We start from the raw sequence: 22,065 nt of genomic DNA, 5'->3' as shown, positions 1-22,065 counted from the left end.
CAAAAACGTAAAAATTAGAATATTCAAAACTATAAATTTGCCTGTGGTTCTGTATGGGTCTGAAACTTGGTCTCTGGCATTAAAGGAGGAACATAGACTGAGGGTGTTTGAGAACAGGGTGTTGAGGGGAATATTTTGACCAAAGAGAGATGAAGTGACAGGAGATTGGAGAAAACTGCATAATGAGGATCTTCATAACTTGTACTCTTCTTCAAGTATAATTATAATGATCAAGTCAAGAAGGATGGGGTTGGCAGGGTATGTAGCATGAATGGGGGATATGAGGAATGCATATAGGATATTGGTGGGAAAGCCAGAAGGAAGGAGACTACTTGGAAGACCAAGGGGTAGGTGGGTGGATGATACTAAAATGGATCTTGGAGAGATAGGATGGGATGGTATGGATTGGATTGATGTAGTTCAGGATAGGGACTAGTGGAGGGCTCTTGTGAACACGGTAATGAACCTTCATGTTCCATAAAATGTTGGGAAATTCTTGACTACAGAATGTGAACTTAGTTAAAAATAATATCCACTAAAGAAAAGATAATTCAAAATTGTCACAAACTGAACCCAGTATATGGTACTTTTTTAAATTTCCGTGAAAAACATGAAATGGGTTCAAAATAGAATTTGAGTCAGAGAATTTATCTTCTAAGTCATTTTTAACACGGTATAATACTGTGTGATAATCGTGTGTGAGAATGCTTTTTCATTGTGAGATGAGAATTTGAAAATATTTACAGAGCTGAGACATGAATGGCAATTCTCAACTAAACCCAGTCACCAATTTATAATATTAGCCATTTCTCACAGTGCACTGAAGTGTACCATTTAGCAATTTTTATATCAGATGCTGATACCAAGAGATTGATAGATTTTATTAACAGCTGATAGAAGCTATACAAGCCATACATTTGAATCTGAAAAATCAATACTCAAATCAAGAATGGCATATTTCTGCTTAATGAAATTTAAAAAAAAATAGGCACTGCCACATGACTACTGTGTGCATTACTCTTTCAGATGTTGCATATGTGCAGCAGAATATATTGGAACCAGTATCATATGTGAGCATAACATGAGAAAACAAATATGTACAAAGTAAATAAACAAATAATTAAATGAATGAATAAATAAATAAATAAATGCCATCCTTTCCAGACCATAAACACACTTTCTTCCCTGGAAAATCCAACCTAAAATTCATCTGTGCTTTTTGGTCCAAAGGTACTGCAGAATGACCTTCAAAGCAAACTGATTCATTTTAGAATGAAGACATCATGGCATGCAGTACAATAGTTTAACGTGCATAAAGACACCTGAGGATGGCACATTAGTGCTGAAACATGTAGTGTGGAAGTGAAGAATAAGGTAAAAAAGTGTATACACTGTAAGACGGTTAGCATAAACCATGGACATGAATCAGTGTAACAGGACGCTAAAATATAACATGATTTTTATCTAGCAGCCATTGTCATATCTAGCCTGCTAGCTGGAGAGGACACATGTGAATAACACTGAGAAACAGTGACATTATTTTAAATTTGTTATCCTATCAAAATATACTCGTATATAAAATGTTGAGGATTTTATGCATTACACTTGTCAAATGAAATGTGGTTCAGTATGCCAAAGAGCATGGAAACAGGGCAGCCAAAAGAATTCGGTTCTGCATCAACAAAACAATAATATCTGAAGCAAGGAGGTGGGCAGTCACATACAGCATCATTGATTTTGCTGGGAAAATTTCTTGATGCTTCTGATTTTTGAAAGCTTAAGCATTCATACTTGAATTAAAATAGCATAAAAATGCCAGTCAAGTATGAAGCCAAAATTTTGGGGTTTCATAAATTTGTTGCTGCATGGAAGAAATGAAGTTCTGATCTTGGGCAGACTGGCAGCATGGACGATTTTCCTTATCTTTCAGTGTTCTACTGAATATGACTGTGGATACTAGAGTTGCTCAATTAAACACAAAACTTCAGGCCACAAGAAAAACTTGTTACACCGACATCTTGGCATCCTTGTGCTGATGGCATAAAGCTGCTTCTATTGTTAATATCCAAATAAAAAATGATGCTCAAACATAATTTTCTGTGATGAATTTTGTGTGGCATTGTTGTTTTGTTTAGTAAGTGCTTGTGAATTCATGTTTCAAACCAATGCAATGAAATTAAATATATTTTCCCCAAAATTCACTTTCTGAATCCTAGATGTACCTTATGGTCTGCTGTGTCTTATGGCCTGGAAAACAGAGTAATTACTAAATGTTCCAATAATTAAAGAAGGTGAACAGTAACATAAACTTGACTGAAAATTGCACAGAGAGCATTGACTTCTCAGAAATACTAGGTTTGTGGGCTTTGTCCATTGTCCAGTATTCTAAAAGCTAGAGAACACAACTTTTCAGAAACTGAAACTGTTTCCACCTCAGATAAGGAGGAAGACACCTACTCTTTTGGATCCCTTAGAAACAACCTAACCTCAATTACTGGATATAACTACAGTTATATAAATGCCTGAGACCTGACTTTGTCGAAGGGAGATAATAGGAAAATATACAATAAAATTGTGATAAAGCATGTGCATACCTTAAAGTAAATAAGTGAGGTAAGAATTTATGAAACAAACTTAGCCAACAATCCAAGTCCATGTAAACCAATGCATAGGATTTAATTGATAATTTTGTGAAACCATTTTGTACCTACTGCTAGCGCCATTTGTGAAGTGAAAACTGAACACTGGGGACTAATACCTTATAGAAACCTTATCGATTCACAAACCCAACATTCCTCTGAGACCTCTAGTGAGTTCTGTTGTTTTCCCTTTCTATGCCCTGGTTGGTTTCCTCAATAAGATACTCAATCCTCTTGCTGGAAAATTGGAACCCTTTTTGAAGAATTCTGGCCAATTCATACGATTGGCAAAGCCTGTAAGCCTTCAATCTCTAGATACCCTCATTATATTTTCATTAATATACCAGTCAGCAAAACCATAGAAGTCATCAGAAATGAGATCCACAATAGACACACATCAGCATAAGGGCCTGTCTTGCAGGTCGAAGCCATGATGGAACTGCTGGAAGTTTGTTGGAGAACCACATATTTTCAGGTGGACAAGAAGTACTACTAACAGAAAGATGGCATGACTATGGGAAGCTCTCCATCACTCATCACTTGCAACATTTATGCGGAGTATTTTGAGAAGCTGGCTCTGACTCGGCACAGCACAATCCATCTCTGTGGCTCCTGTATGCTGATGACACATTTGCAATCTTGCCTCATGACCCAGAGTGGCTGCAGAATTTCCTCAGCCACTTCAGTATTTTAATATTGTATTTCATTATGGAAATAGAGTCAGACAGTGCGATTCCTTTTCTGGATGTTCTGGTCATCAGGAAAGGGACCACAATGGCCACCAGCGTTTACAGAAAAGCCATCCACACTAGACGTTATCTCAACTTCAAATCTAACCATCCCCTGCATGTCAAAAGAGGTTTAATTCAGAATGTTCAAAATAGAGCTGCCAGCATATGCCAAGAAAGACAAGATCTCTTTAATGAAATTAGCAGCCTCTGGGCTCTGTGTATATCCCATATGTTTAAGAGAAGTTGAAATGCATAGGGAATCGATATGTTAGGATGATCTTCACTCTTACAAGTTCACTCATGAAAACCAGACTGGAAACAAATCCACAACAGTGATATGTTGCGCCTGTAGCATTCTCTGTGAATATGACAGAAGCTATATTGGTAAAACAGGCAGGCTTTTAGCCATGCGAATCCATGAACATGTGCACAATGTCAAAAGGGGTCTTCTAAAATAATCAAAATTAGCCCAACATGCCTATGAAGAGGGTCATAGGATTGACTGGGATGAAGCTAGGATTTTGGAAAGTCAGAGTAACAGCAGGTACAAGAAATACAAGGAATCGGCCCATGTGGAATGCTTAACCAATCCGATCAGCCAACCAAGTTTAGACATTTCTCCAATCTGGATCCCCCTTATCAACAATGAGGTTACCAACTCACAGAGAAGATTAGTATGATGGGACATATTTTTCATTGATTTCTGTAAGGTTTTAGTCCTGATTGTTCAGTTTTTACTCCACTAATGATGCTAGATGTAGATACAATTCTTTTTTTTAGAGAATTATCCATTCAATCCTTTGCATTTGTTTCCACTGAATTGGTTTGTTGCATAAATTTTGATCTCACTTTCTACCTTAGTTTCAGGCCTGTGTCTGCTTTATCACAATTTTTATCATGTATGTTCCTCGTAAGAAGATGCTGGATGACCTTGGGGACAGAAGAGGATATTTTCATTTGAAGGAGAAAGCTCTAGATCGCGTCAAGTGGTGGAACTGTTTTGGAAGAGACTGTGGGCCTGTCATCTTGACAGATTACAGATGAATGAATAAATGTTCCTGTTATTTCCTTTCAACAATGCCTTGTCTTGTGCATTTATATACCTGTAGTTATATTACTACATTTACATAAGATATATTGAAAGGAAACTGGTTACATGTTGTATATACTAACCTACATGATTCATAGAACACTTTCAAGAATGAAACTCACTGGATAGAAGTCATCCTGTTTACCCGTGTTGATCTGATATATCTTTCTGAAAATGTTCAGTGCGCCTTCACGGTCACCTTGTGACAGTAAAAATTTTGGACTCTCAGGAAGGAATATCAGTAGAATAGCCACAACAAAACTGGGCAGTGAACAAACTAGGAGAAATATACGCCAGGAGTTGTACCTAAATGATGATGAGAAATATCCAATACTGCTTGGAATTATTAACCATGCTAGACCTGAAAATTAGAAACAAAAGACAAATTCAGTTAAATTTATAACCTTCATTATGCGAAATACATATCAATTTAAGTTATCAATGCACATGAGCACTACACCATGCAGACATTGGGGGGAAGTGAGATAATGCTCCATACATTCTTAACCTCAGCACTAGATTGAAGTGAGTGATCAGCTTCACACTCCAGCTGCTTTATCTCTGTGGGTAGACTCACTGGGCAAGAGGCTAGGATGGCCTCATATCCTCTTTGGTTGCAGCAGGGAAAATAAAAGTTCCTGCACCTCCTGGGAATTAAACCCCAGTATTCCAGCACAGATATGGTTCAAGGAAAAAATAAATCTGATATATTATTTGATGTAACTTACATCTGAATATTATTTGTCAGACTTATTCTAGCTCTAAACATTCTTTTAAAAATCTCATCTATTAATGAAATAATAAGAATAAAATCAAACTGTCTTTTTCATGGTGTTTTCTTCAAGAAAAAAGTCTACTGATAAAGTGCAGTTGCATAAATTCTTGTTCATTTTGTGACTCACATGCTACAAAAAGGTTTCCTAATGTCCAAAATGCAGCCATAAAACTTAACATTGACCCTCGCTTAGCTTTTGGCTGGAATTCAGCAAAGTAAGACCATATAACAGGACCACTTCCACCAAGCCTACAAAAGAAAGGACATTGTTACCCAAGATCAAAAAAGAAAAGTTACAATTAAGTGAAAGGTCTGACAGTGCGAAATTATGTAGCATAAAATATATTCAAATTTAAACTACCAGGAATAGCGACTGAAAGAAATTTTGCAAAGTACTTGTGTAAATACTTATCAATTCTGCCAATGTTTTCTCTCAATTTTATGTATGCAACCAATTGTTTCATCATCCTTATAACCAACTTTCTTCATGTATCATATTTGCAAACAGAAGCATGCAGTATGGTATCATGTTCGACTTGGTTCTCTGATACTACTCTATCCCTCTCTTTCTCTTTCTCTCTCTGTTTCTTGTCTGCGTTTCTCATTGCATTTTGTCATATTTGTATATCAGCTGGGTCGTTGTTAAGACAAATGTTCTGGTTCATATATTAATTTGAATTCAGTAAATATTTCAAGACTGACTAAACTCACCTACCTCTTGCAGGATAAGACCTTTTTTTCAGTAACTATGCACAAATAATAGACAGTGATGGCCAAAAGTGATGACTGAATTCTTTCAAAGTATTTATTTTCTGAAACTCTATGAAATTAATTTGAGAGAACATATTCCTCTCATTTTTGCAGCAATGCAGTGTGATGTGATCAGTAAGTTTATGGATGATCTTTACTGTATGGGCCAGAAGACCACAATAAGACCACCGATTTGTAATTAATAATGAAATACATTCTTTAAATACAGGACAAAGTACTAATTTACACATACCATCGGCAAATTTGAACAAATGCAAAAAGGGTGCCTATTATATGGGTATAGAAATTTTTAATCATTTACCGCATGATATAAGGGAACTGTTATATGATGTTAAAAAATTCAAATTAGTTACTAAAAACTTTTTCTTAAAGGAATCCTTTTATTTTGTAAAAGAATACCTTGAATGGTCAGCATAATGATGGATCATACATAGTGTAATTGATTTTTATATTACCTATTTACAGCTGTGTTGTTCCTTTGTATATTATTTTTGTCTTAGTATGTTTTAGTGTATTATATGAAATATTGTTGTGATTGATACAAATAGTGTCCTTGATTAAGTAGTGTTATTTATTGACAAGGTTGTGTGTTACAACTGCTACTATTGTACTCATTTTTAATAATGGACTATATCTATATCTGTGATGACTTGTTATCACCTGTATGGATTACTTGAAGTATCAATAAATTAAATTACATTAAATTAAATCTAAACAATGTATAAAATAGATTCTAAACAGTTCTGACAATGGTGTGTCACTTACACTTTGTCCATTGTCTGGTATTCTAAAGGATGCATAAGAACGTGTTTCAGAAGCTGGATTTGTTTCCACCCTCAGGCAAGGGTGTGGGAGATGTCTACTCTGTTGTGTCCATTGGTAAAATCTAAGTTCAATAATTATTGAACTTAGATTTTACCAATGGACACAACAGAGTAGACAGAGTAGACTTACTGTACCAATTATAATTGGTACAGTAAGTGAGGTTAGCTCTTTCTAACGGATCCAATATAGTAGGTGCCCTTCACCTGAGGTTGGAAACAGATCAAGTTTCCAAAACGTTGTTTTCGTGTGTTCTTATGAATACTGGATGATGGAAAAGTAAAAAAACCTGGTAAACCCAAAGTTACAAAATGTAAACATAGGTTAAAATTTGTTTCCCATTATTTCACTTTTGTTAAATTCTCTCAAAGACCATTAAGATTTATAGAAAAGTGTCTTGGGTATAAATATTATTTGAAATAATATATTCAACTATTTGCATTATATGTATGTTTCAACATTGATATTGCATGCAAAATATTCAGAATGTGAACCCTGTTGTGTAACTTAGTTTAAAACATCTACTTGCATGCAAAGTAGATTTACTAGGTCTGAAATTAATTACTCAGAAATAAGACCGCTGTTTAAAAAGGGTGAAAAAACAAATATTTCCAACTATAGGCCTATATCACTTTTAACTTCGTTCTCTAAGGTATTAGAAAAAGCTATGAGCATTCAATTGATTGAGCACTTAAATAACAACAACATTTTAGTGGAAGAACAATTTGGTTTTAGAACAAAATCTTAAACAGATGAGGTTGTATACAAGTTAGTGAATGAAATCTGTTAGACCTTAAACAGCAAAAACTTGATAGGAGGCATTTTTTGTGGCCTTCGATTCTGTTGTCAAAATTGAAGTTCCATGGGATAAAGGGTAAAGCTAAACTATGGCTTGAATCAAAGGGTTTTAATTACAAATATAAATTTTAATCTCAATGAATTTTCGACATGGGGTAAAATTAGACATGGTGTCCCACAGGGTTCAATTCTGGGTCCAGTGTTATTTCTCATTTATATAAACGATTTACCCCAAACTATAAATGATAAAACTGTACCTATATTATTTGCAGATGACACTAATTTGTTACTTAAAAGTTCAAACTATGATGATCTCTGTGTAAATACAAACAATGCTTTTCATAGCATAAATGAATGGTTCAAAGTAAACAAACTTTCTATAAATTTTAACAAAACCCACTACATTCAATTTACAGCTAGAAATAAAAATTCTAAATCTGAAATAAAAGTTGTATATGATAAAAACAAATTACATCTACCTGTATATCCTATATTAAAACTCTTGGAATATTCATTGATGACACAATGAGCTGGAAATACATTGAGTATATTAGTTCTAAACTAAGTGCAGTCTGCTACATAATAAGATCACTTAAACCATACACGTCCATAAATATGTACCTTATAAATGTTTTATCACCCTTATTTTAATTCTATTATAAATTATGGTTCACCCTTTTGAGGTAACTCACCCCAAAGTATAAAAATTTTTAGAATGCAAAAGAATATAATTGGAATTATGTTGGGACGCAGAAGGAGGGATTCATGCAGGAACTTATTTAGAGAATTAGAAATATTACCTCTGGCATCTCAGTACATACTATCTCTTATGCGCTTTGTGATAAAAAATAGAAACAAATTCATATTAAATTCAGAGATTCATGGAATAAATACCAGACAGCAAAATAATCTCCATCAGCCTCTTGTAAATTTTAGTAAATACTATTGAGGACAAAAGGTCTATAATAATCTACCACAATATATCAAGGATATATCGAGTGACACTAAGAGTTTTGAGGTACAATTAAAACAATTTTTATATTTACATTCTTTTTATTCTTTACAGGAATATTTTGGTTATAAATCTTTTTAAGGTGCGAGTAGTTGTCTTAATTTACAATTAAAAGAAGACAAGGTTGTCAGTCTGTGTTCTGGTTTTTAGATGCTTATTTTAGATATACACAATTTTTATATTATTGAATATTAGTCTTTATTTCAATTTATTATATAATTAATGTATGTTATACAAAACTCATTAATGACATTATGTTTTAACTATTGAATTTTTAATTAACAGACCTGCATAAAACTGTACAAATTGTATAAGATTTGCCATTACTTTTACTACTTATTTATTATATTATATAGGTTTATCAGTATTTTATACAAATGTGATGCTATTGGATGACAACTGTAATCCTTAGTTGTGACTGTAACAAGGATGATCTCCACATCTGCATGAGAATGTACTCTCGAGAGGATTTATGGATGGTGAATAAATGAAATGAAATGCTGTTTAAGCACAGAAACAACTTTACCCTTACATAATGGTCTCAGTATAATAGTTCTGCTGCTACTTTGTAGTACCACTGGCTGACTGATTAGATTTAACCTGTGTCCTGTTTAATGAAAAGAAAGTAGATGTATGAGGTACAAATATTCACCATGCTGCCTGTGTTTGTGAGGGTATTCGTGTTCATCCATCCCTTTAAACTTTTTAATCAGCTGGCCAATTTCACAATACTTAGCATAAATATTATGCCACTGGCCAAAAAACTTCTGAGATGGGGAGATATTAGTAGCACTCAATAAATATGGTGCTGAAATGGTGTATTGTAACAGTTTTTTTTAATGTTCAATTCTAGTTAATTTAACTTCCTCTGTAGAAACTGGAACAATAACAACATGGTTGCTGCATGAAACTGATACATTTAATTTTCAATTTGACCCCAATGATTTATTGACTATTCAATCCACTGATGTGAAATTTGGTACAGGTATGGATGCAGAACACAAATATGCCTAGATATTCTGTATGTTACATAGTTCATTTGGTGAACAATTATGAAATATTAGCAGTGTGAATCTTTGAGCTTATATCAAACAAATTTAATGTATATGGAATCTATATGTAAATAATACATTTTCCCTCCCTGAAAACAACAGTGTTCGTGGCTAATAACAATTAGCTCAGGAAGCGGAGGGCATATTGTGAAGCTCTGCTACTCAAGAAATTCCTTGCTTCTCATGGAACCATTAGGTTTGTTAACATGTTCACAAGAACCTGCCAATGGTCCAAACAACAACAATAATGATGATGATAATAACAACAGTTGGTAATAAAGATACAATTGCAAGTGATAAAGAAATTCTGCCTTGATTAGGGTTCATTCATATATATGTATGAGCAAAAGCCCAGCACACTACATTGCAGTGCATCATGGATTATAAATTTACATCACCTAAAAAATTACCTGCAAAATTTAGGTTTGCAGCACTGGATTATATGCAATGGGAAATGGGGTCTACTCAGTTCTTCTCTGAACTCCATGCTTTTGTCAATGCATTCCTCATTTTTATGACTATCACTGTATTTTCTGCCAGATAGCTAAAATCTTAAGACATACATGCAAAAAAATATACAGGCATGGATAAAGGTTTCCTTTACTTACTAGCTTTTCCTCTAAATCAGTGTCACACACCTTGAAAGTGGGATGTGTGACTAAATCTTTGTTATTTGGATGCTAGTTGGTGAAGTAAGTTTCATCCTGTAATATTTTATTTCAACCTATCACTGATGAGGGAAGCTAAATTTCACCAAATGAAATTCACAGATTTGAAAAATTTGGAGAAATTTGAGTGCAGGTCTCACATTAGAGAGCACTTAAATCTCAGACATAAACAAAAGGCAGTCAGAGTAAAAGTCAAATAATTAGGGGCAGCCAAGTTTGTGTGCTTATAATATTATATTTTAGTGCCATGTTGCACTATGTATAAATTTGAATACTGTTCTTCTTATCCATCCTCTTGCCAACTCAATTAAAATTGCTAGCTTTCAATGTTTCTTCTTTCTGCTTTATTTCGCATGTTTTGGCCTAAATTGCTGACAGGAGTACTCCTTTAACACAACTTGTACACCTGATGATGGCCCTTCAGACCTAAAATTATCATGAAATAAATCAGAAAGAAGAAACTTATGAGTAGGAATAATATGATTCCTTTGTTTTAATTTTTATAATTACACAATTGGTACTACCTTGAATGCGTTAATCAGACCTATATCTCACTTCCTTTCCTTTTAAATCATTCTTCACTGTCTACAAATTTTATTACCTAATGATTTATTTTGTCAGAATTCTTGAGGGAAGCAAATATAAGGGTGTAGTATTTTTCAGAAGCCCGTTTTAAATAAAATGTGACACACTTTCACAGAAAATTAAGTGTGGTTATTTTATGTGGTCATGCATTTATATGAAGAGCCAAATTCTCTTTTTCAGTAATTACATCTTGTTACGGGCAATAATCAATGCCTGCTATAGTAACTACATACATATATGCTATATAATGTTAAGTTATGTTTAGAACAAATTGACATTCCTCAGAACCATTTTGTGTATACAATGATTAATGAGGGTAAAGAAAGAGAAATATGCCATTAAACATGTTTTTCAGAGAACCTTAAACATGTATATATTACAAATGTATATTAACCTTTAACATTTTTTGTTCTACTTTCAGGCATTATATAAAGTGTATATGTAAATGGCTGCTAATTGCAGAGAACTGTTACATATGCTAATAGTATGATTTTCAGTTCACACAAAAACTAATTGCGAGTTCAGATCACTCACTGCTAAACTCACAGCATTTCTGACAAATATGATCTCATGGCAAATCAACCATTCTTGTTCTACTTACGCAGCTCCATTGAGAAACCTGAAGAGCATGAACAGTTCGTATGTCTGACAAAAACTTGAGGCAACTATGCAGATGGCGTTCATTATCGATATGGCAATGAGGACTTTCTTTCGACCCAAGGAATCTGCCACTGAGCCCCATGCATATGCACCAGCCATCATACCTTAAATATATAACTTCCATCATAGGTATAAAATGCAATAGATAGTAAATATAACATAAATTTCACCTTCATTTAAACATATTGAAAGTTTTTTTCAGCCCATTTCAGGGATTCATAATATCAATGTTCACAATTTATTAGGGTCAGATTAGTAATGCTTAGGCCTCATGCCACATTTTTGTATATAAAAGAAACTAATATTTGTTCTGCAAAATCTACAAGGAGAAATGGCAAGAGTCACACATGACTTATGAAGGGAAATTGGCAGATAAATATCAATGCCAAAGCGTAAAGTCTCCTGTTTTTTTTTTAACAATGCAGTCTAGTAGAAATTTACCAAAGTTTAGGAGGAATGGATTGAAGCCTAAGCCAATCAAGCAAGCTCTGCTTACTGTTTCCTTTGCTTATTCTTTGACCATAAAGAAGGATGCAGTATGTTGCCCTGAAATATTTATGAAGTTCTGTCACATTACATGCCATAATGTCCCAGTTGATAGCACACTTCATAGTCACCACTATGAGAAATCAAATCTCATTTTTCATGAGGTAGCACAGTTGGTTGAGGCACTATGCTACAAACTGGAAGGTCACAGGTTCGAGTCCCAATGAGATGGATTTGTTTTCAATTTACCCATTCATTCCAGCCGCACTATGGCCTTTGTGGTCGACTCATCCTCTAACAGAAATGAATACTGGGAAACTTCCTGGGGTAAAGGGCGCCAGCGCATAAGGCTGATAATCTCACAGCCATCTGTGAGCTGATTGTCTAGAAAATGTGGGAGCTTCGATGCCTCACAATCCTGTGGGCCTTCACGGCCATTTACAGGGATAGCTTTAACTTTCTTTTCTTTAATGCAGACTGTCCTCCCCTCAACCCCTTTGATATAATCTTGGTGGTGCCATTGTCCCCAGTATGGAATATGTTTAATCACAGCATACATTTGAAATCAAGAAATATTATGAAACATAACAACATCCTTTCAACAGTCTTTTCAGTGATGCAATACTTTCTGTCACACAGAAATGCTGTAATACCTTATGCTGACAAAGAACATATGTCCCTTACCAATAAAAATTATGCAGTTAAGCCAGCCCTTTGTATGAGTATTGAGGTTCAAATCACATTCTGCGGATGGAAGAATGAATGACATGGAAATTACATCCATCTCTTCACTTGTACTCACAAAACCACATGTAGCTAGCAGAAAATAATGAAATCTTCCGTACCCTGAAACATTCAAAACTTTATTTACGAGTAAATATGGGTATTTTGTGAGTGCTGGTAGATCCCACAAACTGTAGTGTAACATTTTAAATTTCCAGAAGGAACAGCTTTGAAAATGTGGCACAGTTCAGATATTTGTGAACGATGATAACAAAACAAAACCTGATTCAGGAGGAAACTGAGAGGAGATTGAACTTGGGAATGCTTGCTACCATTCAATCCAGAACCTTTTGTCCTCTTTTCTGCTGTCCAAAAACATAAAAATTAGAATATCCAAAACTATAAATTGGCCTGTGGTTCTGTATGGGTGTGAATCTTGGTCTCTGACATTAAGGGAGGAACATGAACTGATGGTGTTTGAGAACAGGGTCTTGAGATATTTGGACCAAGGCAGGAAGAAGTGACAGGAGGTTGGAGAAAACTGCATAATGAGGAGCTTCATGACTTGTACTCTTCTCCAAGTATAATTAGAATAATCAAGTCAAGGAGGATGAGGTGGACAGGGAATGTAGCACGAATGGAGGATAAAGGGAATGTATATAGGATATTGGTAGGAAAGAAGGAAAGAGACCACAGGGAAGACCAAGGCATAGGCGGGTGGAAATATTAAAATGGATCTTAGAGAGATAGGATGGGATGGTATGGATTGAATTGATCTGGCTCAGGATAGGGATCAGTGGATTGCTCTTTTGAACACGGTAACGAACCTTCTGGTTCCATAAAATGCTGGGAAATTCTTGAGTAGCTGCAGATTTGGCGGCTCTTCAAGAAGGGCTCAGCTCCATGAGTAAGTAAGTAAGTAAGTAAGTAAGTAAGTAAGTAAGTGAGTTCCTGATCGTAGTGGTATACCTCCGATGATGATTCATTAAGAGTCGAAACATGTTAGGTAACTAAGTGCTGAAGTGGTGAAGGCATTATATGTCACATTGGACTGAAATAAACTTAATTGTATACAATTATCATGTTTATTTCGGTTATATCTGCTGAGTTTCTAGTGTGAATTGCGTAAAGACCTCCCCCCATCCCACACTCATCTACAGACAGGAGCATGAGTTATTCTCTAGTGAAACATAACGGAAATCCTAAGACCCAAACCATTCTTTTCTTGGAAAGTGGCATGTGCAAATGAGTCTAAATCAGTGTCAGGTGTGGAAAGAAAAGGGATGAAAATTCTACTCTCTTCCCGCTATAATTCAGACTGAGTTGAAATAGAACTACTGGAAATACATTCAGCGGAATAATAAATGAATCTAGGATTAAATTAGCTGAAACATGAAAAATTGTTTGAAAATGCTACCACATTATACAACTTAAAAATATACTTCTGCAGATAAAAATGTTGACTTACCTGTAAGCTCAATTGCTTTTTCAAAGCCAACCTTCTCCAAGTTATTGCCTTTCTCGACGTCACTTTTTCTTTTTGCTGATACAGTTACTGTAAAAATAAACAGCAACATATTCATGATATAATCAAAAAGCATGATAATATTTCAGGCTGCCTTAAACATATGGAAGGAAGCTAATATTATTTTCTTAATGTAACGTGTTGCTGCAAAATCGAGATATAAATTAAAATTATCACAATTCATTAATTATCCCTAAATTCCCTGTATCCTGCCATTACTTCAGCAAAACAAAAAGAAACAAACAAACTCCGTGGCCTGTAGTTCGCAAGCGAACTATACCGGCCAAGCGACCGCCGCTTGTCAGCGAAATTAGTGCCAACTTTAGCGGATAGGTGTAGCGTGGTCAGCGCAGCATTGCCACAACAACTAATTTATATTCCCTTTAAAAGTTTCCATTATGAGTAACTTCGGAGTTCAGCCACGACCCATAATTGAGCTGTTCTAGCGTGTAGTGCAATGCAATGACGTCAGCATTTTCAGGCTGAATGAGGCAGAAGGGGGCAAGTGGACCGATTTAAAGGTCTCACAACGGAGGAATAGTATGGCTGTACGGCGTGGAGGTATCCAACGGCAAGGGTCCATGCCGTTGGATATCCAATTTTATTAGTACTGCAGTTCAGTGGTGTATATATGTTGGCCATGTATTTGCCTGATGATGGCTTTTAATAGCCGAAACATGTAGCAGAGCCAAACTAGGCACTGACCTTGATATAGTTGTGTTGTGACGGTTTTAACAAAGAAGTTGGATGTTACTTTTATTCATTGTTAAGCAGGGTGAATGCAGGGGACAGTAGGCGTTGTAAGTAAGCAACAACTTAACAGTTTTACTTACCTTTGAGTTCAATGCCTTTGGAACTGCCGTTAGCTTGTCCGTCTTTTACATCACTGACTGAAATAAGAACAGAGAATAATATGTAACAGGAGTCTGGGATGTTTGGTTTATACTCAAGCCTGGTGAAGTATTTAAAAAAATATTTATACATATTTACATTAAGACAATTTAATACTTAAAACATCTGAGCTGTTACGTTTGGTGGGAAATTTAATCATCATTATTAATGAAAAACAGCTGAAAGTGAACATGGTGACTAAAAACAAACACACTGAAGGCCTATATTTGATTTGATAATTAAGGGCATTGTTGTGTCACAGCCATGTTCCTTCTCACTTCAGGCCTTATGTAAGCACAGGCCTTTTGCTACTAATGCATTGTTTTCTTCCTATTGTACACTTCTCATTATTACATACCATATTGTGCAGGATGGAGTTTCGACATCAAACTAAGCAAAAAGTACATGTAAATATGCACCATAAGTATCTTACTTATTTAATCCGTTCCTCTTATACCCTACGGTGTCAAGGTTGTTGTTTTTTCTTTCGTTTTGGTTATTTTACAGATGGCAGGACTCCTTGGATGAGTGATATGTACGGAGTTAACCTTGAGGGAAGAATATTGGATAAAATTTTGTATGAAGTTGATAGCAGTGATATCCCCCGATAATTACTACAGTCGGTTTTATCACCCTTCATGTGAACTGGTACAATAATAGACTCTTTCCACTGTTCATGCAATTTTTCCTCGCGCCAAATAGAAGTAATTAGCTTATGGATCCTTTTTCTTTCCCTCGCTCCCGCTTTAGAACATAAGGCTGAATTCTCTGTTTCATTTATCATTTTTATATACAGTAGGACTCCTTGGACAGGTGATCAGCTTGTCGCAAGGCCTCTACCTAAACACAGGACAACACGAACACAGAAAAATACATACACGTACCAAACATTCATGCTTTGTGTAGGATTTGAACCTACGACTCCGGCTTCCTAGAGAGCGAAGATTGTACATGCCGTTGACCGCTCGGCTACAGTGACCGGCCTAAGTAACTTCCTTATGAGAAACAAATGTTCCGAGAGCATTTGTTCTTTGTCGCATGACCGTAGAGGTCCAGTTGATAGCAAAGTCCGTGTTGATGTTCACANTTTTTTTTTTTGGTCAGCGCAACGGATCCCCACGCCCGTTAATCTCGGTTTTCTAGCAGTTCCTCAGTTATACTCATTAGGCTGAGTGGACCCCGTTCCAGACCCACTACTTCTCAGAAAATCTGGTAGCGCCGGGAATCGAACCCGGGACCTCGGGATTTGTAGCCAGGAACGCTGACCACTAGACCACAGAGGCGGTCGGAAGAACTAGACAACAGACTTAAAATATAAATAGCTATATCATGGAAGAAATTGAAACCAGCGACCTCAAGAATGTTGTCAAACCATGAAGAATTTCAGTCAGAACAGCCAGTGCCACTGCCTGGATTCGATCCATATATTTCCAGAGAGAGAGAGAGATCTTTATTTCGTACAAGGGAAATGAAATATTGAATTCCACTGCCTTGTGCACCAATGGAGCCATAATGTGACTAGCTGGACAAAAGAAAAACAAAGGATACTTTTGTACTAGTGGGTGAGCCAAGTAAGGTCAAAATTTTTTGCCATGTTATTCGCCACAATAGCGACGTCAAGCATATAAGTTTATTTGTAAAAACAAACCCTAAAACCCAATCTTACAGGACTGTGAGATGTTTATTTTTAAAAAGAGAACGAAAAGCCTAACTTCTCAAAATGGAACAGAAGGAATAACGTAAAGAAACAAATCCCAAAGCTCAATTCTCTGGACCTATTTGTTGGAGGAAATGCTACGGACAGACGCTGGGTCTTGTTGTTACAAGTAAACTTCTAAGGTTGGCAACACTACAACGGCAGACAACACGGCGTTACTTTCAAAGTTTCTTGCGTCACCAAAGCACTAAAAATGAAATTACTTACTCGGATGATCCTTTCGGCCCAGTTCAGTTTCTACCATTCTACGTAGTACCGAGATGTCGATATTATGCCCGCAAGTGTTCAGTCTGAAAACGAAACATTGCTACGTTAGCCAGTCAATAGCAGAAGCCTACAACCATAAAGTCACTCTTTTTGTTCATACTCTGTGCTCATGGATCTGTAGCAGTAAACTTGTAAAGCAAGGACCTTTCTCCCCCTTGTGTTAGAATTTTCGTAATTTGTCTGTAATTTGATTTAATAGAACTTTCTGAAATACGCTAGGATACACTCCTCAGTGCTCTTATTCTGTGTATGAATATTAAGCACTCCCTCCTGGAAAAGTTGGTAATTATTCCGAAGTCGATAAAATATCTGCTTTCATTGAAGCAAAAATTGCACTATAATGGTAGTAAAACTCTCCACTGGACCATACCCTCAACCACTTTAATTTGATTCACACTTCTCAATCTACTTACCTAAGATCTATCTGATGTTGTCACTTCATTCAATTTATGTGTCAAATAAGATATATTTCTTGTTCCTTCATACTAAATGCATGAATTCTGAACCGTAAGTAAGTAATATAAATTGTGAAAATCCTCATGAGACATTCAGTTCCATGTTTACCTATACGGACTTCACTATACTTTTCGTTTAAACACATTTTAATCAACCTAACTAGTTTCATGGGTATCCCAAACTCTAATAGAATATTGTACAATACTTCCCCCCTAACTGAATCATAGGCTTTCTTGAAGTCTACAAATATATGATGTACTGCCTAATTTTACTCCCATTTTTGCCCCCAGTATCTGACGAACGCAAAAGATCTGATCAGTAGTTGAGCTTTTTCGAGATCCACACTGATGATCCCCAATAATTTCATCCATGTATGGACTTAACCTCGAGAGAAGAATATTGGATAAAATTTTGTATGAAGTTGATAGCAGTGATATCTCCCCTTAGTTAATACGGTCTGTTTTATCACCCTTCTTGTGAGCTGGCACAATAACACACTCCTTCCACTGATCAGGCAATTTTTCCTTATGCCAAATAGAAGTAAGTAGATTGTGGATCTTAGAACGTAATATTTAGCCTCCTGCCTGAATAAGTTCTGCCGGAATTTGATCACTACCTGGCCATTTATACTGTTTAAATTTTACAGTAGCAGTTACAACCTCAAAAGGGCTACGATCAGGTATTAACGGCTCAGCTGTATGGATTTCTGTCTGCCTAACATCACTGACCCTATGTACATTCAATAACTGAGAGAAGTAGTTCTTCCACCTTTTCAAAATGTTGCGGGAATCTACAAGCAGATCACCATTCTCATCCTTCACTAAGTTACTGTTAGGTTGGTAACCCTTCTTAAAATAATGTATTCCTCTATACAAGTTTCTAATATTCTTGTACGTACTGTTCATAGAAAGCTCATCAATTTCGTCTTTAAGATATTCCCTCGTTTTATTCCTGAACTGATATCAGGCATTAATATCAAGTAAACTATAGCCACAGTCATTAGTTTTTTCAGTGCAGTAGTTGTTTTCAAGGCTCTCCTTAAAAGGACAATTACAATTTCAGAGAATATGCTGAAATTCACCTAATTATCCGCTAAGCCCGTGGTAATTGGGCAGATGTAAAATATTACGCAGGGAGTTATTATCAACGTAAACTTATGAAAACACTCACATTGCACGCCACTGATCTTCGCGTCCGAAAAACTTGTACTGTTCGCCTTGGAAGATGGAGAGGTTCGCACACAGTTGATGTGGATAGCGCGTGCCGAGGTACATACAACAGAATCCACGTAACACCTTCTCACATGAACTGCCGAAAATGTGGCACGCACGGCAGGGTGGCAGGTTCTTCATGAAGAGTTGCTGTACCTGTACAATTTTCGACTCATGCGAAATTTACGACTGCTTGTTTTTGCCCATGTTAAGAATTTTGACAGTGTTTTCTTCGGCAATTTGGTGAAGAGGACTTCCCTTGCAGCCGCGTGCTGTTCTCTGAAGAAGTAGGCCTCTTAATGAACGGTGTACTAAACGTCCATAAGAGGCATACGTATCTGGTACGATAGAAACCCGCACAATACAGTTTAATCCAGACATCAACAGCAGTTCTCAGTTAACTTCTGGGCTGGTATTGCTAGGGAATATTTCATAGGCCCACACGCTTTGCCTCATAGACTCAATGGCGCTGCATACCTCCAGTCTTGGGAGGACATCTCAACAGAGTTACTGGATACTATCCTGCTGGATGTTGCAGTAAATGTGCGGTTCAAGCGTCAAGGTGCCCCCAGCTCATTTCAATTACGGCGCCAGAAATTGCACTGGGACCACCTATACTGGTCGGTGAAAAGACAGGCGCGGATAATTATCTTGGCCATGTCTTTCACCAGACCTGAATTCCTTTTGATCTTTTCTTTAGGGGACATCTAAAAATGTTTGGTGTAGGCTTCAGCGGCGGATACTGAAGAGGAACGGCTTCATCGCGGTAAAAATGACTGTAAATCGAACCGCAGCTCTCCTGCTATTCTTCAGCGCGTCAATGAACCGATGCATCGTCGGGTCCAATCTTATATGGCAGTGGAAGGCAAATAATTTGGACGCCTTCTGTAGCCCTAACAACAATTTTATCCCGTGAATGCGACGCAAAGCTACACTTTTAATTAATTGTGGTACACACTCCAATTTTCTGTACTTATTTCTTGGACATTCTGTATATCCGTCACACAGAAACAAAATGTAACAGTAATAATTTATAATAACATTAATTACTTCACTCTATCTCTCTCTCTCTCTATGACTCTACAGCGCTTGGACCTTGGCCGCTTTTGAATTTCCTAATACTATACACGTTAGGACTCCTTGGACGGGAGATCAGCTCGTCGCAATGCTGCTACCTACACACAGAAAACACAAACACAGACATCCATGTCTCGAGTGGGATTCGAATTCACGATCCTAGTGTTCGAGCAGGCGAAGACTGCTCATATCTCAGACCGTGCGGCCAGTGTGATCGGCAGGTTACCCCACTACATGTCTCAGTTTTACAAGAAGAAGCAACAGGCCTGTAACCAGTAACACGGGTACGACTATTTATAATTGCTAACAGATGTCTGGTATAGGACCCGTGTTGAGTAACATAAGTAACACTGTAAACGGATGACAAGTTTGTCGAAAGGTAGTAGCAGCCGCAGTGACGAATAATTAAAAGGTAATTTCAAATTTCAAAATGCTCCTCGAATTCCTTTGAATAAAGAAATTTTCATTATACGTTGCGTTTTAACGGTTTCTTACAAAAGAACCTAAATTTCAAAGTTGAGAGAAATACGTTGGATTAAAAACCCATCGTTATTTGACAATGATAATCCGAAATGACGTTGATTCAGATATTTCACTCACAATTCCAAAACGTTTCTCCATGTACGAGGTAAATGCGAAATGTGGGGAAATAAACCTTGAGGATGAGTTCTATTTACCAAAATAATAAAATTTAATACAAATACGGTCTGAAAACGTTCACTTTCCGAGTTACAGAACTGAAGGAATGCATTTACAAGTGGTCAAAATATCGTTCATTATATTCAATACATGTTTGGGCACGTCTCATCATGTGCTGCCGAATTCGTTCAAAAATCGCGGGATGGTTGCGAACAGTCTGGCCGACGTTCACAATTCACTAATCAAGTGTTCCTTCGTCATGAGCACGAGCCTTTAGATATCCCTACAGGTAGAATTAAACCAGCCGAGCGCCGAGACCACGCATTGGGTCCTTATCCATCTACCCGTCGGTTATGATAGGCACCGCTGAGGACATGAAGCACAAAACGGCTGAAGTGTACTGCAGCACAATCATGCACGAGTGGTACATCTTCTAGCAGATCGGGCAAATCATGCAAGAGGAAGTTCCTGCCGTGGTCGCCTCTAATCCTAACTAAGCAAAACATGCTGGTCCACCAAATTATCACCAACAACTCCTGCCAAAATGTTAATGATGAAGAATTACTGTTCTCTAGGCTGGAGTACACCATGAGGATTGTCATCTGCCCTCTGGTGATGGTTTTGAAAATTTATGTCATCTGTACCAAAACCTGATTCATTTTGAAAGAACACTGTTGCAAGAAAGGGAGACTCAGCAAGTTGTTGAACAGACAACTGCCACATAATTTCTCATGTTGGAGAGTCGGCAAACTTGAGACCCTAGACATGATGTAAATGGTGTGGGCAGAGCAGTAACTTCCAGGCGGTCATATGCACAAAATTTAACTCCGTCGCCACTTGTCTCGTGTTACACGCAGATCCTCTTCAACATGCTCCTGAACATCTAGATGTCACTTCTCAAACTGACAGCACAAGGCTTAAATATTCCAGTCCGTTTCAATCGACGATCAATGGCGGAAAGTGTTACATGGTTTGAATGACTATACAGTCGGAAAGATTCCTGGCAGAGCCGGCAGCCCTCCTACAATGTCAGTTGCACGGCCGTAAATAAGATGCATGTTCACCAGTCTCTTTAAAGGATACCTATCATTATTGTAGTATTCACGATATCTTACAATAAGAATGTTAGGATTTGCTCTACATACTGTAGCATTTCTTCTTATGCAGTTCCCACTGTTCACAAGCAGTACACACAACCAACACCTCCAAATTCTGAAACTGGTCTGCAACCACTGACACTGATAACGATATTGAAAGCATATTTGAAGGTCAAATTTATACCTAAAGTAGTCTTTTGCTGTCCTACGAGAATGATAAGAGCTACCAAAGTTAAGAATATCAGTTTAAACTGTCACTAATTTTGCAGGGCTATAAATCATAAAGAAAGCTTTTGCGGACTCATTATATATATTGTAGCGTGTTTGTGTTTTTATTGTTTTGGTATGTCTGCACATTTCAGATTAAACCTGT

The 22,065-nt window shown here is 36.7% G+C and overlaps 1 protein-coding gene across 5 annotated transcripts in view; it reads right to left on the bottom strand.

Moving 5' to 3' along the window:
- LOC111874317 (synaptic vesicle glycoprotein 2B) overlaps positions 1 to 22,065 on the bottom strand; it is a 93,431-nt gene that overhangs the window by 16,162 nt on the left and 55,204 nt on the right. For 3 of the 5 annotated variants that reach the window (XM_023869989.2, XM_033755749.1, XM_023869910.2), the window contains 7 exons: positions 17,153 to 17,235; positions 15,171 to 15,227; positions 14,281 to 14,367; positions 12,774 to 12,935; positions 11,545 to 11,707; positions 5,363 to 5,484; positions 4,583 to 4,821 (listed from right to left, as the gene is read on the bottom strand). In XM_023869989.2, the coding sequence (XP_023725757.1) occupies positions 4,583 to 4,821; positions 5,363 to 5,484; positions 11,545 to 11,707; positions 12,774 to 12,935; positions 14,281 to 14,367; positions 15,171 to 15,227; positions 17,153 to 17,189 (867 nt within the window). In that variant the 5' untranslated portion in view covers positions 17,190 to 17,235. Of the gene's footprint in view, positions 1 to 4,582; positions 4,822 to 5,362; positions 5,485 to 11,544; positions 11,708 to 12,773; positions 12,936 to 14,280; positions 14,368 to 15,170; positions 15,228 to 17,152; positions 17,236 to 18,838; positions 19,036 to 21,740; positions 21,800 to 22,065 lie in introns of those variants that run through there. The other 2 variants (XM_023869746.2, XM_023869828.2) reach the window with 2 other exon arrangements.

Source organism: Cryptotermes secundus, unplaced genomic scaffold, assembly GCF_002891405.2.
Source record: "Cryptotermes secundus unplaced genomic scaffold, Csec_1.0 scaffold314, whole genome shotgun sequence".
NCBI classification, from domain to species: Eukaryota; Metazoa; Arthropoda; class Insecta; order Blattodea; family Kalotermitidae; genus Cryptotermes; species Cryptotermes secundus.
This window is presented reverse-complemented; position numbering and strand designations above follow the sequence as displayed.